Source organism: Fringilla coelebs, assembly GCF_963513975.1.
Source record: "Fringilla coelebs genome assembly, chromosome: Z".
In the NCBI taxonomy this organism is placed as follows: domain Eukaryota; kingdom Metazoa; phylum Chordata; class Aves; order Passeriformes; family Fringillidae; genus Fringilla; species Fringilla coelebs.
In genome coordinates, this window is record NC_140031.1 from 62,214,176 (window position 1) to 62,230,209 (window position 16,034).

General features: G+C 50.3%; 1 protein-coding gene across 5 annotated transcripts in view; it reads right to left on the reverse strand.

Moving 5' to 3' along the window:
- Positions 1–15,545, reverse strand: part of TMOD1 (tropomodulin 1) — a 27,686-nt gene extending 12,141 nt beyond the window's left edge. Inside the window, exons 1-3 of one of the 5 annotated variants that reach the window (XM_084225049.1) lie at positions 15,362–15,545; positions 4,884–5,047; positions 2,906–3,062 (exon numbers count right to left, since the gene is read on the reverse strand). In XM_084225049.1, coding sequence (XP_084081175.1) covers positions 2,906–3,062; positions 4,884–5,003 — 277 coding nt within the window. In that variant the 5' untranslated portion in view covers positions 5,004–5,047; positions 15,362–15,545. Of the gene's footprint in view, positions 1–2,905; positions 3,063–4,883; positions 5,048–11,828; positions 12,250–15,361 lie in introns of those variants that run through there. The other 4 variants (XM_084225050.1, XM_084225051.1, XM_084225052.1 and 1 more) reach the window with 4 other exon arrangements.
- Positions 15,546–16,034: the final 489 nt, after the last annotated feature.

The window sequence follows — 16,034 nt, forward strand, 5'->3', positions numbered from 1 at the left end:
GGTTCTTAGTAAAGGTACACTTGGTAATAAAAATGATAAGTATTGGGGACAAAAGATAAATATAGTTTACGTAGTCTTTGTTATAAAAATACGCGACCGCCCTGTGGGCGGTCAGAGTGCCTTTGGCTGCCTTGCTGGCCGGACCTCAGCTGGGCAAAAGAAAACTTTGTAGATAAGAAATAATAAACAACCTTGAAGACCAAACCTGAGAGTCCAGCCTCGTCCTTTGGAGCCCGGGGAGCGAACCCATCTCACCCTTGTCTGGGCAGAGACAAACAACAGCCGGCCCGGACACAAATCCACAGGTCCAGCTGGTAATGCAAGCTTGTTATCTTAGCTGCTTGCTCATGGCCTTTTCCTAAGGATGAGAGGCTGGAGCTTTGAATGCAGCGGGCTCCCTGCCCCATCCCGTTGCTGGCAGCAACCTCTGGGCAAGCCGCAAGGTTCTCTGCGGGGCTGGCTGCGTCCCAGGAGGCAGGGGAGCAGACAGGGCTGATGGCCCTGCACAGCTGCTCCCAGCTCCTCCCTGCTCATGCTGCAGCAGGCAGCAGATCCTTCTCAGAATGGGTCAGGTCTGGGATTTCACAACACAGCATCCACCTGTGGCAGCCCAAGAAAAAAAAGAGAGGCTTGGGATGTTTTATGACTCCACAGCAGGGAGCAGTCTGCGGGGTAAGTCCAGCATTGCTGGGACATGGGTAGGAGGGCTCTGGGAATATTTTGGAGCAGTCCCCTCCCCTAAAATAGTCCTGGATCACTGCAGAGATAGCGACTGCAAAAGGCCTGGTCTAGCATGCCAGCCAGGACTATTTTTGTCACCTCTCTGAAACCAGAGTCAGCGGCACCAAAAGGGAGAAACAATCCTGCTGCTCATGGATATGCAGAAAGGGGCTAAATTTAGCCTCAAGGAAGAAGCAACTGCACCTCAGGGTCCCCTGGGACAAAATGGAGGCTGCCATAAACAGCCTTTTGCTCCTATCCTCTGCCTGCACGCTGCTGCTCTGACAGAGGGAGCAGCAATCTGCCTCCTGAGGCACAGCTGCTCTTGCAAAAATAGGCAGAGCATCATGTGCCTGCACAGCCAGGCACCTTCTGGGTGCTCAGCAGGAAAATGCCTGCCCCGGCTGGGTGTGGAGGGGTCTGAAGCCCCTGTCCCACCAGGTGCAGGGCTGGCAAACCACATGTACCTTCTGGTGTGGGCAGCACCAGCAGGGAACAAGAGAAACAGCGCAAACTTAATTCTGCTGCCATGCAGTAACTACTTCTGACACCTCAGTGACACCAGAGTTTCTGGGGTTTAGTTCTAGTTTAATTTTAATTGCCTAATTTCTGTCAATTTCTAAGTTTTAGAAAGTTTTGTATCTCAGTGGTGCCATGTTACAAGATGGAGCTTTAAATTAAACAGTGCATGGATGATGAGGACAATGCATGACATTTTATGTCACAGTGTGTCTGCACACCCCAGCTCCCACCCTGCCCAGCTGCACAGCCAGGGACAGCACCTCCAAGGCCAGCCAGTAAATCACCCTCCAAACTGCAAACGTGGTGATTTATTTACAGCTCCATCACAGCTGTGAATATGTAATTTACCATCTCTGGCTCACATTCAATATAAGTAGTGTCTTCTCTCAACAGCATGTTACAAATGAAAATATGTTTCGTGCTTTTGAGGTTACAACAGTCTGAAGTATGATGCTGCAGACTCAAAATGCTTGAAATACCTCTGTCTCCTGCAGAACACTGCTTCTACCTTCTGGGCTAGCCAGGTGGGTAAGCCACACTGGACCGGGGCACATCTGAAAGGTATCAAACCAGTCTTCCTGATAGTACTCAATTTACTCGTTTACTTCTCTCAAGGACTACTTTCTAAACTTTTTTTAAATCTAAAAATACCACCTCAGGTTTCATTAAATGAACAGATTTTACACAAGCCGTTTTTAAGAGAGCCGTGTTGGTCAGCAAGGAGGCACCTTTCAGAGAGACCTTCAGCTAGGAAACATGCTCATATGCCCATATTTTCATGCACTTTCTTTTTTTCACACTGGACAACCATAAGCATGAGTAGCACACCACCAGATCCTCTGTGGCAGGGGATCACAGCACAGAGGGAGACACAACAGCTGAGAGGAGTTACTGAGAAGCTCCTGGAATGCAGAGGCAAGGACTGAGCAGACCATGTCCCATGTCAGGTGATATTTGGAGTTCTAACGGGAACAGGACAGTCACTTGGATAATGGGTCATGTATGAGGAGAACAGCAAAAGATGCCAGAGGGAGAGGAAAAGAAAAGAGGGAGAGAAAACCCTGCTCACAGGCCTCAGGGCCATGCAGAGCAGGAGTGCAGCAGCTGCTGCAGGGTATGGTGCAGGAAGACACAAACCAGCAACCTGCAGGAGAGTGGGAAATAAAGTAGAGTTGTCAAGAGATTGTGAAAACTAGATGGGAACTGCTGGGCCTCACCACAGCTGCAGAGAGCTGTGGAGCTTCTCTGTGGTGAGGAGCTCAGAGTCAAAACGGAGAGTGAAAGGAAACAGTGAAACATGGAGCTTACCGTGAGGAGCTCCCAGGAGAACAGGGCAAGGAGGAACAGGGCAGGACAGAAGATGATTTCTTTCCCAGAACCTGATACAGATGCAGTGGCATGGGGATGGGAGAAGGCTGCACCGTGGTACAACTTCTGTCCAGCATTTAACAACATATCAGGTGGTGCCCAGGGCAGCCAGCACAGGGACCTCCTGGGCTCACCCCAGTTTATCAGCAAGTCTGGGCAGCAGAGGGAGCAGATTCACCACCCCAGCAGTGTCAAAAAGAAATTTTGTCAGCACAGGTCAGACATAACCCTTCTGCTGTGCACCCACCATGCCTGCATTGTGATACACCCAGCATGGTGCAAAGGATGACCATACCTCTCTTTTCGCCCGTGAAAGGAACCAAGTCTTCTCTGTCTTTAATGTCCTTTGCCTGCTTTTCTAGGTGGGCCATGAGTTCTTCCCTTTTGAATGGGCCAGTTGGTGGCTTTTGCGTCTGGTCCCGCTGCCTGAGCCCTGCTGGCAGCAGTGCATTCTAGACATGGGGGTGAGAAACACGGGTTATCTCTGCAGGCCACAATCCCCATCCATCAAACACTCTCCCCTCTACACTCCCCTCATTGCCCCAGTCTTCTTCCACAGAGCTGGACAATTTTATTCTCCTTGTGTCGAAGGTTATCTTCCTCCAGCCCCACTCATTCCCACATCATCCAAGATATGTGATGCTCCTTCCCTCCTTCAGTTTCAAATGCTGCCCAGTAGATGTTTCTCTGCAACATCAGCTCCAGCCCTTTCTTTCTGGAAGCTGTCAGCCACCTTCTCCCCACTATATGAGTCTGTCCAAGTGCCCACAATGCTCCATGTCTCCCAACAAGAATCAGTTCGGTTAAATCTCATGATCTTTCACAGAGCAGACCAGAGAGCTGTGGTAGTCTCTTCTGCCTTTCAGGATCCATCACAAAACTGCAGAGAGGAGATCACTTGGTTCCAGAGCAAAACCCCAGCTTTTTTTCAAGCTGCCTCCTTACTATTCAGTCACGTAAGCCTCCACGGGAAGTTGGTTTGTGCTTGACACATATGGCACGTAAACACCTGCTTATATTTAAATATAGAACAGCCTTAATGCAGTAAGTAAGACTATTCCCAGATTTGACACTAAGCATGTTCTTTAAAGCTTTACTGGATAGAAGTAAACATTTACTTTTTAAGACATCCAAGGTGATGCTGAACAACACACTTTGATTTTCCATGCCTGCCTGATAAAAGTAGTTCATTATAATTTATGTCTGTATCAGTGAAAAGCCTGGGAAGGAAAATCACTAATAGGAAGCAGATAGAACCAGGCAACCCTGGAGGGCAAGAGAAGTGTGTGAATTGCACAAGCAGGGAGGCACAGGAAGGAGACAGCTTGCTTCCACAGACTTCGTGCTGCACAAAGTGACAATGCAATCTTCAAGCAGACTTCACCTGCACTGTCCATAATTATTTTTCCTTTCTTCACCTTCCACAGCATGCTGCCTGACTCTGTGTCTTCCGAGGTAGCTGTAACTAGCCTATCAGCCCGCACACTTAATCCCAGGAGCCAGTTTTCCAGCTCTCAGATATTTTCCTGCGTTGCAATTAAAAATACTGATGATGCAATCTACAGCACCCATCGTTTACTCCAGAAACACTAACTGCATGTTGCAGGAACAATTTCTCACTTGGCAGTGCCCAAGCTCCTCGAGTAACATTGCCGTAAACCAGAGGCCAGCCAGTTGGCTCTGCACATCCCCTGCATCAGGACGGTGCTGGCTCCAAAAACCTTTCACCAGCTTGGCTCCAGCACCCCCCATGTTTGCGTATGTGCAGCTCCTGCTGATGCTAGGAGGTTGCTAAAAATAAACTGTCCCACTTTGCAAAACTCTGGGATTTGGATTTCTGCCTAAATGGAGGAAAATACAGGCCATTTGAAGTTTGTTCCAAAAAACTCAATCCCAAAACACCTAAAAAAATCCCTGAAAAACCTCAAACCAAGCAACGTGCAAAGCATTCCCTGCAAGGTGGCCTGCTCAGAAACAAGATCCATTTTCCACAGGATTACTGCACTGCACCAGCATTGGCTCATATTGCTGCTGCAAGTCACAGACACTCATCACATTGGGAAAAGGGCAGGAAAACAGAAACAAAGATACACAAGTAGACTGTGCTTCCAGTGGCAAAAATTTTTTCTGTGTATCTGCAGCCAGTCTCTTCCACTCTTGCTCCAAGTACAGGCTCTGCAAATGATCCCACTGAAACACAGATTACTAACACAGCCCACTCCCCCACAGTTACTCAGATTCACGACCTCACGTCTCAATTAAAAATTACTTACATCAGGATCCAGCTCTTCCAGTTCATTCTCTAACTTCCTGAGCTCCTCCTCTGTCAGAGCTCCAAGGATCTGATCTTCATCTAGGTCTCGGTATTTTTCTAGCTCCTTTCTGTAAGACATCTTAGAGGAGTCTCGTGGATCTCACTTTTATGCTGTAACAGAACCTGATATGAAAACAAGAAGCGTTAACACCGAACACACAAAGCACGGTGCTGCAGCCTGCCTGGCTGGGCAACACCGAGCGCTCCAGAGCTGGAGATTTGTGCTTAAAGCATAGCTGATTTCAAAAGATTGCTCAGGCCCCCCTTTCATATCCCACACACAGATAATCAATCTCCCACGGACGCGAGAGCAGCGCAGCTCCGGTAGCACATTGCCCCACCACGGATTTACGGGGCAGGACTGAGGAAGTGCTTGGTACAGGACCCTGGCTAGGGATGTCTTTCTGCAAGCAGTGCTAGATGTCAATGAAGCATCCTAGGCACTTATTTCTGTGAAGGACAATAAACCATAAGTCATGAAGCATGCAGGTCTCTTGTCCTTACAAGCCCCCAATAACACCGCCCTGCACATGGCACTCCAGATAACATTGTTACCGGATGGGAAAACAGATTTGCAGCACCGCTGAGTACCTCTGAGCCCTGAAAACCTCCACGAGGCTACAGTGTGCGGCACTTCTTCCCCTATTTTAAAGCCACAAGGAGATCAGGAAGTATTATCCACTGAGGTTCAGGAGGCTGCCAGTCAAATGTGCTATTTAGTGACCCACCTTTCCTTGGACAACACGTTTGCACTGCTGCCAGCTAAGCAGCTGACCTGTGTGCTACTGCACGTTCTACACCAATCCTTCAAGAAGAGAAGTGAAATAGTCTGTCTGGATAATCCCTACTGACCCCAAGGTTTGGCCCATGTCTCCTAATATAATGTGCAATACACAATTATATGCATGTAACTGGACCTCTGCAAGCAAGAAGGCTGCAGAGAAAAAGGTCAGTGTGTTTAAAATATGCAGGTGGGTTAAAGTACACTCAGCATAACACACAAAAGCATATCCTACTCTGCTCTTTTGCTGACAGTCTCCTTCTGCTCCACAGCACTGCCTGTACATTTGTATTTTTTTTGGCTCTGTTTTTGCAGAGAATACCAAGTCCTAGATAATTTAAAGTGACTTTTCTTAAAGTGTTGCTATTCTTTTGAGTGACATGTACATTAAAAATAACAGCAAGGCTTGTGTATTTTTTAGGGAGCCAAACATCTTTTGAGTTTCTATAAATGGTCTCTTTTCAGCTCCTGTGGAACATCAGAGCCCTACCCTGAATCACATCTTTCCAGCTTTGCTTGTCCCCTCAGTACAGATTATGCTCTTATGATCACTCTTCATTAGTGGAGAAGTTTCTTTATACAAGTTACAACACAGCTGCTGTTCCAGATAGGAAAATTATCTTTAGCTTGGTCACAAAAGGGCACAGTAATGCACACATGCTTGCTCAACAGCAAGCCCTTAAATTTAGAAGCTGTCATCTTGTCAGACGTTTGGTTCCCCACTAGTGCGATGGCAATTCCTGCATCACTCGCATTCCTGCCACTCGCCACTTAGGAGGTGAAGTGCGAGGAGATGGTGCCTTCTGGATGGCAGAAACAGCCCCTGAACTCCCTCAGCTGGGAACTGAGGGTGAAAATCTGCTTTTCACTGGGCTGGTTTGCTCCAAGGAGCAGCCATAACCCTGTGGGCGTGGGAGTCAAGGGCAGGCAGGAGGGTGCAGAGGAAGCAGGGGCGGTGTGGCTCAGTGGGTCTGCCTGAGTGAGGTGGAAGGAACCCCTCACTCCTGAGCTTCACCAGCGCCCCGCAGCCCGCAGGGCAGGGCTCCCTGAGCTGCCACCTGGCAGATACCAGCCAGCCTACGAGCCATGTCCAGCAGCACAGCCCCTGCAAGCCTGCCCTTCCTGCAGGCACAGAGAAGGGCAGAGCCCTTACTGCAGTTACCCATGAACACTGAGGCGGGAGATCCTAGAAAAGCAGCCTGGACTTGGCTCTGGATATGTGCTGTGCTACTGCAGCCTTAGACTGCAGTGCATGAGCCGCCCCTAGCCTGGATTTCATATGGCATATGTAGTTTTGACCATTCTGCTGTGGAAGGAGCTGGAGCTAGGAGCAAGCGGAAAGGCAGAGAGTAACCCACCCCAGGCTGCTAAATTCCCTATAATGGCTTAAAATACCCACACCTGCCAAACACAGAGCAATATCTGTCTTGGCTACATGAGGACAACTATTCCCAGAGGCAGCCACAGACCCTTCCCAGGAATGCAGGCGAGACTGCAAGCAGGGGCCTGTCTGGGACCAGAGCTCAGCCCCGCAGGGTGACCTTGCTGCCTCCCTCCAGAAGGACAGAGATGTCAGCACTGAGAGGCAGGACAGACACGGGATGTCAGTGCGCACAGGCAACGCTTCTGGAAAACGCCTCGGGTTTCAAAGCATCTTGCAGAGATACGAAGCCGAGGCTGCATATAGCAAAGGCCCTGAGGGTTGAAGACAGGTGCAGAGCCTGCTGAAACACAGCTGAAATCCCCGTGGAGAGAATTTAATTTGCCACGTACCCCAAAGAGAAGTGTCGGGGGGCACAGTGCCCTCCCAGACCTGCTGGTGCAGCCGCACGGCGCGGGCGCCTCACACATTTCCCGCAGAGAGCACACTCAGAGCCCTGCTCGCAGGAGCACCAGCCGTGCCCGTGGCAGCAGGACATTCTGTACCGCTCCCCTGCCTGCAGAACCCGCCGTTCAGCGCCGTGTCCTCCAGCACAGCCTCCAGGACCAGTGTGTTCGCTGGCGCTCCCTTATCTCCACATCCCAGGCCTCTTCTACCCTATCTTGCTAATGAGTGCTGGGAGAAAAAGCAAACCAGCCCATCTGCTGTAAATGGAAGAGGGCTTTGAACTGCCAGTGATAAGAAAGCAGGTAAATTCCGTCTAAGTGTAATTGTTTTTGTTTGTACAGGGTACTGAAACACCCACCAGCATAAAACGGTTCTCCCTGACTTGTGCCAGAGTACAAGCATGGTTTAACACAGGTCCCACCTTCACTTGAGCTCAAACTAAACAACAAGATCCTTCAGCACAACTTGACTTCTCACTCTTTCTCATCAACCCTATCACTCTTCATTCAATCAACTAAGGAAGCATCCCAAAGAATATAAGTGCAATATACAGATACTGCATGGAACTGACACTGTTGCAACTTTAAGTCCCCAAAAAATTGAAACTCATATAGATTACAAAGATAGCATGATGTTAGGTCTCTGTTCAAAGTACTTGTCAGTCACGCAGGAAGACCGAGCACTTGCACTTAGTAAGTCTGAACAGCACACGAGGCTGGAATGCACAATGATCATTAAAACTGTTAAGGGAGAAAAATTTACTTGGCTGGGAGATAATAAAAGGTCATCTACAGGAAAGACTGCTCTCACCATGAATATGGGAAAACAAAACCAAACCAAACAAAACAACATTGCTGATCAAGAGGGGGATGGAACAGTTTCTTTCTGAAGGGTTCAAAAGTGCTGAGCAAACAAATGGATACTGAAAATAAGTGAAAATGAAAAGCATCCTGTATGACACTGGAAATAATCCTTTCACAGTGCTTTGCACTGGTACAGCCCCCTGCAGCACCATGACCTTTTTGGGGTGCCGAAACCTGAGAGCAGCGCTGACGTCTGCACAGGGCAGCGGTGGAAATCCATCCGGGAAAGCGGCCCACATGGGCCCACTGTTTCACCACCAGCCGAGGGCAGGCATGGATATCCCCATGTCACTTGGCTGTGCTCTTCAGGTGGGCGAGCAGGGAGGACAGGAGCAGGGCAGCAATGGGCTTAGGCTACAGCAGGCTGCTTGAGAAGGCTGTGGAGCAGCACCCGTACTGCCGAGTCGAAGGGTCTGCTGGATTATCCCCCCGTGATCTGACAGCCCAGGAAAAAAACAAATGAGGAGAGGAAGAACTGGGTAAAGTGACAGGAACAGCAGCAAGACAGTTTTCAACAAGATCCAAGAATGTCACAGTGGAAGCCACGGGTGCTGTGTCAGGCCTGCTGTGTGACACAGCTGGCCACGCCGTGTGACACAGCTGGCGCACGCCGGCCCGGGCAGCCCAGCACCTCTCTGCACAACCACCAGCATGCCAAGCCCAGGACAGCACAGAAAGCACTTCCCCTCATCAAAACACAGGGAGAAAGAGCAACTAGGCTCCACAAAGGTGCAGGGCTTTCCAGGGATAAATTCTGCTATCAGTCCAGGCCAACCCTGGCTCCGGGGGTCTCCGCATGCAGCACCCCACCCAAGGCTCGGCGAGTGGAAGGGTTTGGGGCATCCCTGGCCACTGCCACACCGAACAACCACCGGAGACAGAGGACAGGAATTCTGTGTACTCTGCCACACAACAAGAGCCATGCCTGAAAAAAATTAACATCCTTGCCCCAGACAACCCATGAATCTACCACAAAAACCTTTTCTGTGCTCTGGAATGTGAAAGCAGACCGTGGGGCTTGGGTTTTGGGATAAGGAGGTAGCCAAGAATGACCAACATAGCTATTGATGACTCTTGAAAAAAACTGCCAGGTTTGAAGACAGAAGCCTTTTCAGGATGAAAGCTGTATTTAAGGAGCAGTGAAGGCAGGAATTCATATCATGAGGGATGGCTTGAAAACTGTTCCTCTTTGATTCACACAGGATTTTGATTTATGAGATTTTTTTTTTTTACAGCTTAAGTATAAATCTGAGTCAAAGTTCAGAGTTATTATTTTGCAGTATAAAAATAACAAACCGATATCAACCATCCCCTCTATAGCTGCTACAATAATGTTTTTTTTTCCTTTATTTGCAGCATAACTTAAAAGATAAATGCCATGGTTTTTTTTTTTTTTTTGGTGAAGGAGCTATACATACCTCAAGTGACCATTTCCTATAAATTCAAGGAAAACTTGGTACTTTCTGTCCATACGCTTAAATCTCAGTGAGTCATGCAGGTGCAGATCCAAGATGCATACTGTGCAGATGAAAGGAACAAATCACCCCCAGCTTTTTTCTAAATAAAAACTTTCTTCTTATGTGGTCAGTCCTCTGACAAACCTTAAAGCCTGTAGTGAACCTTAACGAAATCTCACACAGGACTCAGACCCTTATTTCTTGGGAAGCTGCACACGTGTGCAAAAGGTCTGTCAGCCTAGAGATCTCTGGCTGACAGTCAGGAAATGAAGGAGAGCTGGGGCACTTACACTGTGGCAAGGTGGGGGTTACCAGGAGCCCTCGGAGAAGGAGTCACTGTTACACATGCAGTGCTGGAGCAGGCATGGTGGGGATGTAGAGATGAAGGAGATCAATCCACTGAAAAGCAAGCCTCTCACGATCCTCCCCACCTGGGACAACTTTCAAACCCTGAGCTTGCATCCCAACATAATTGGGTGCTGATGACTCCATGGTCAACTCTGCTTTTTGAGGCACTGGGCAATCAGGCATAACCGGCTCCCTGCAGTTTCAAGAACTGACCAACAAATTATGGCCAGATCCAGTAGCAATGAAGGCAAAGATGCACATCAGCTCCTCCTGAGACCACATCTAAAAATGTGAATCTGTGTGAATTGTACAAAACCCAGTAGGAAATCAGAGGAGAGCGGAGGAGGAGTTGGATCCATCCCCAGTGTCATCACACAGCCGCACACAGCCAAAGTCTTCCCTGGTGGGTGCTTGTGACCTTACCCTGCCCACGAGGGGAGTCAGTACAGCTGTGCTGGTACAGGTGTGTCCCCTCCCAGCACACAGGTACCAACATCACACCTTGGCCCTACAGTCCCTTCTCTCACAGACACAGCCAGAGCCCAGTAGTGGCTTTGCAAGTGACTACATGCCCTGCAGTTGAGGTACAGACCTTCAAAGGTTTACTCCACTTCAAATGTACATTGTTCTTCTTAAAATGAAAGAGAGATTCATGCCTAAGACCAGTCCTTTAAGGTAATAGCCTTCTGCACGTTTCTGTACACCCCTTTTCAAGCAGATCTCATTTTCCAGTCAGAGAGGAAAGCATAATTTTAACAAGCCATAAACACGCACCCATGCTGCAGCATCAAGTACTGTTGGCCTGCCTGGGCTCTGCATCACCGCCTTGAATGTACAAGATGATGAAAACTCTAGTTAAAGCTAAAAAGACCTTCAATAGACTCTGCCCTGGGCTTGGAGTCTGAGCTGCATTAGAAAGTGTCTAGCCAGTAGATCCACAAGGCAGACCCAAAGGGGACCCTCTGCTTAGCACCACTGAGCATGCAGCATGCTCAGTGCTGCGTGCAATTTGATGTCCTCTGGTAGAAGACAGGTATTTCCAAGCTGAATAAGCAAAAGGAGTTAGACTTATTCAGCCTGGAGAGAAGAAGGCTGCAGAGGAATCCAACTGCAGTCAGTCACATTTTGCCTAAAGGGAAATTATTTTTAAAGAAGAAAAAAGACAAATTTGTGTCCTGGATGAGGAGAGTGGACAGAGAAAAGACAGGGGGTGCTCCAGATGGTGAGAAGCTCTGCCATGTCAGATGTAGAAAGCAGAGCACACACGCTCATTACTTCAGGCAAGTCAGACATCAACAAGAAAGACTGAGGGACTCTCAGCCTCTCTGCAAGAGGCTCATTCTAAAGGAAATCCAACAGCCAATCTGCTGTCCCTTCAGGAAACTGAAACTTCTTCAAGGAAGATCTAGGTTTCCTCCCAACAAGCAGCTGTTAATCTAAGACATCCTGAAATTCATATTTGAAAGGAAACATCTGGAAGAAGGCATTTTGAGTCTATCAAAGCACATGACTTCTGACTGTTGAAGTGACATACCAGCCATGCAGAACATGTAACACTATCTGCAGCTACCGTCACCACCCAAACCCCTGCAGCAGTGAAGTTCAATAGGCCATAGGCAAGACTTACTGATGATGCAGCTTCACTCCCATGGACATCCTCATGTCAGAGCTGACATTCCCATCCTTGACAGCTCCACAGCAAACACCTTGTTGTCTGAGGTCATGCACGCACTAGGGAAGGCTCCTTGCGCTCAAGCTAAGTAACCTGTCCCTTTATCCACTGGTGCTGAGGAAAGTCTTGCACTCACCTCAGTCTTCTCAGCTCACCCAACTCCTAACCCAATATCCAGAAACTGCCTGTGTCTCCTGGCTCTCCTCTTGTCAATAGCCCTGCAGCCTGCAAGCCACACAGCTCAATACTGGTGCTCACCAAGTGGTCTTCCTCATCAGCAAATAGCCTGGATGTCTGGTGACCAGGCCAAGATCTAACAAAGCCCAAGCACAAAAGCGTCCCAGCTGTATCTCCCCCACTTCACATATTTTTAAGACACACACTTGTAAACACAGTTATGTGTTCTCCTATTTGGGGTGAGGTTGTCTCATGCAGCTGGCATGCACTGAGTTGCCTAATTACTAATCCCTGTGAAAAGCATGTGGGCACACTTGAGTCATTAGTGACACTCTGCGCTCAGTTCCTGCTCTGTAACTTGAACCCTTCCACTTGGAAGCTTCATAGCCAGCACAACCTCCTCCGGAAAGTGATCCTGGGTTTCTTGCCTGAGTTTCTCTTAGTCCTCAAGTGGACACCCCATTTCTGTGGCACACTCTTATTTTGCAGGGAAACCTGATGGGTGCATTACGAAGATAGGAGCAGAAGGGCTCCTGTCTCGCGCAGAGTAGTGCCTCAGATCCTCAGACAGGCAATGGCCATGTCCTGTAAAAGAGCCCTGCCATGGTGCCAGAGCACAGTGTGCTGTTAGTAACACAGGAATGCCTCAAGGTCCCAGTCCCACCCTACTGCTAGAGTGGCTGAAGCACAGGGAATGGCAGTGAACTGCCCTGTCCAGCTGCAGCTAATCAGCCCCAGACAGGCTGATGCTTAATTAACACCGAAGCAACATGAGCCCTGCTCCAGCTGCACTGAGTATGCAGTGTACAGTGTGCACCAAATCTGAACGAGGCACTCAGCAGAGGCGAGACCCTCACACCATCATGCAAGGCCTGCCGAAGCAAAGGAACCAGATCCAGCTGGGAGAGCTACCAAGCCGCATGGGCAAGAGCTCTGGGGGAGCATCACTGCAACCTTGCTCCCAAGATTCTCCCCAGGCTGTTGCCAGCCAGAGTGTCCTGGGATGTACAGACTTTGATCTGACCCAGGATAACCTCTGTTCTGTGTTTATCTCACTCACCATGACCAAGTAGGAAGAATTCCCTCCCAGGAGGGTGATGCAGCTCTAGGGCAAGGCCTCAGGAAGGGGGGATCTTGGTCTTTGGGGATTTGCAGACACAGGCCATATGAAGCCAGAACCTCCCTGCCTGAGGAGAGATCTGCTGTGAGCTGGGGATGGGCTGGAGAGCCACAGAGTCTCCCGTGGTGCTGCCTCCACGTGCCCAAGAACACGGGAGCATTTAGCTCCACGGAGTCACGGAACACAACTTTCTGTCCTGTTTCTTCCAAGAGCCTGGTAATTTTATCAAGTGAAAATATTTGTCTACAGGTCTCTGCCTGAACAGAGGAGTGAAGACACTCTTCCTAGCTCATGATGTGCAAATGACTGTCAGCTATAGAGGAAAAAAATCAGAAGGCAGACACAGTTTCCTTCCCCCTAGCTGTGCTTTCACAAAAACTCGACACACCTGAAAAACAGTGAAGCAGTGCACAGAAAAGTACAATTCACCTGCAAATGCTAAATTTAGTTGCACATTGCTCTGGGGAATAGGAACTACACATCTGGCAACAGAGGATTGGTGCTTCTTACAAAAGGTTAATTCAGGATCTTTTGTAAAGATAAATCAAATGATCCTTTGGGTGAATGAAAATAAAACTTGGGCAAAGAAAATCAGTAATGAGATAGACCAGACTGTTTCCATATCTGTTTGGCTTTCCCAAATACAGTCAGGGGGTCGGGGGGGAAGCAACATATTTCCAATATTATGCAAAACCACAGTATCTGGAAAAAAGGCAGCAGACCATCACAGCTGAGAAGCGTGTGAAGAACAGGATGAGTCAGGCTGGAAAACAATGCAGAGCTGAAGGAGGGGTGGGGGAAGAGCCCTGACATGGGGAAAACAGAGACTTTGAAATGAGAAGCAGTGAGCCTGTGATGCAGTGCGCTTGTTGGAGTACCCAGGCAGGTGTACATTAGGGCAATGGGTACAGAGGCTGTCAGGAGACACCACTGCAAAAGGCATTTGGCTTTGGGCACTGCAGTGCGAGCAAGATGGTGCTTGGCTTCCATGTTGTAGCCCAGCTCCTCCTTTCAAGAAGGCAAAAGAGCTCACTGCTATAGCCTGAAGTCGGGGTTCTGTGCCCAGAAATTTTGTCTAGTGTTTTCTCTATCAGATAGTCTGAGAAAAGGTGCCACCTCTCAGCACAGATTTTGATGAGAAAGAAGGAAGTCACTCTTCACTGCTGCATGATCTGGCAGGTCACACATAAGAAAGGGATTTTTAAAAAAAAAAATCAAAACACTTAAAACCAAGTTTAGTCACATGGCTGAACACCCTTGTGGCTCAAGGCCCAACACCCAAGGAAAGATGTAGAGCAAGTAGAAAGGACCTTTATATAAGGGGAGAGCAGCTGGCTCTGAAGGGAGGCAGAGGGCTATGGATTCTGCCCAACAGACCATCCATGACTATTTAAAAATCAGAGGGCAACAGATGAACACAGAGTGAGGGCAGAAGCTGCGTCCATCTGGGTGAAGAAAGGTTATCTTTAGGAGAGGCAATGCTTTTCAAGGTAATGACTATTTCAAGCTCGAGAAAGTAGGGCCAAGGCAAATACAACAAACGACCTCAAGGAACCTCTCCCCCTCCTAATTTCCACTTTTTCCTTACAAAAGCAGCACAGCTTTCTAGCGATTCATTATCTGGAAAACCATCTCCTAGAAGAGCTCCCTGGATTACGAACGCAAGCAAAAACAGTAAAGAAGAACTCTCGGTGCCCTTTGCAACCCGCTCAGCGCCGTGCAGTGCCCTCTCCTCCCACCATGCCAGCACTCCCGATTCCCGCCGGGATTTGCCGCGGACACGCGTGAGCGCCGCCGGCTGCCGTCCACCCCAGCGCCTCCGCCGCGGGCCTCCGCCTGCCGGCCACGGGGCACGGCCGCTCCGAGCCCCGGGCTGCCCGCCTGCCGGCCACGGGGCACGGCCGCTCCGAGCCCCGGGCTGCCCGCCTGCCGCAGCGCTCGCCGCCGGCTCCGCGCATCCCGGCGCAGCGCTCCCAGCTCCGGGCACGGCTCCCGGCAGGCAGGCAAGTGTGCTGGCAGGCAGGCAGAGACGCAGGCAGGTACGGCGACCCAGCACCCAAGCGGTCCCTTTTCCTGCGCGCTGCCCGGACTGCAGCGGCGCCCGCTATTTCTGTCCAGCCGGGGACGCCCGGTGCTGGCCAAATATTGTGCCCCGACACAGGCCGGGCCCGCCGCCCCTTCGCTCGCTTACCGCACCCGTGCGCCGAGCCGAGTCGTGCCGAGACGTGCCGAGCCGTGCCGTGTCGAGCCGAGCCGAGCCGAGCCCGGGCGGCTCGTCCTGGCCGCGCCGGCTCCGCCGCTGCCGGGGGCGGGGGTCCGGCCCGGCCGCGGCCCCGGCCCGGCCGTCACTCAGCGGGGGCCGGCCCCGCCGCCCCTCCCGGCCGAGAACAGCTGCGCCCGGCTCGGCCCCCGCCCCGGGCCCCGGTTTGGTCGGTGCTTACCCTCCGCCCGCACTCGGGATGGCAAGCGCGCTCCCTCCATCCCCGGGGCAGCTGTGGGGCGCTGCGGAGGGCGGCATGAAGAGCAGCATTTGTTTCTAGAGGGTCTTTCCTGCTTTTTAACGAGTCAGACACGCTGGAGCTTGCCTTTTGTTCTGTGGCAACGTCCTTCATTCAGAGTGCCGAGCCAGATGCTTCGGCAAACTGCCTTTTTGGGAAGTCCCACAACATAGACACGCATCTTCTCGGGGATCCAGGACACTGTAAAGCACCCTAAGACTGCGGCTGGAAAAACTTCCCGGGAGGACTGGTGCAGCGCTGGGACAGGGGGAGCAGGGAGGCCCCAAGGCTCAGCCAGACCAAGTCAAGGCCATCCAGGCTGGATGGCTCCACTACCAGCCCTGCTGGGGACCTGTAGCTGCAGTC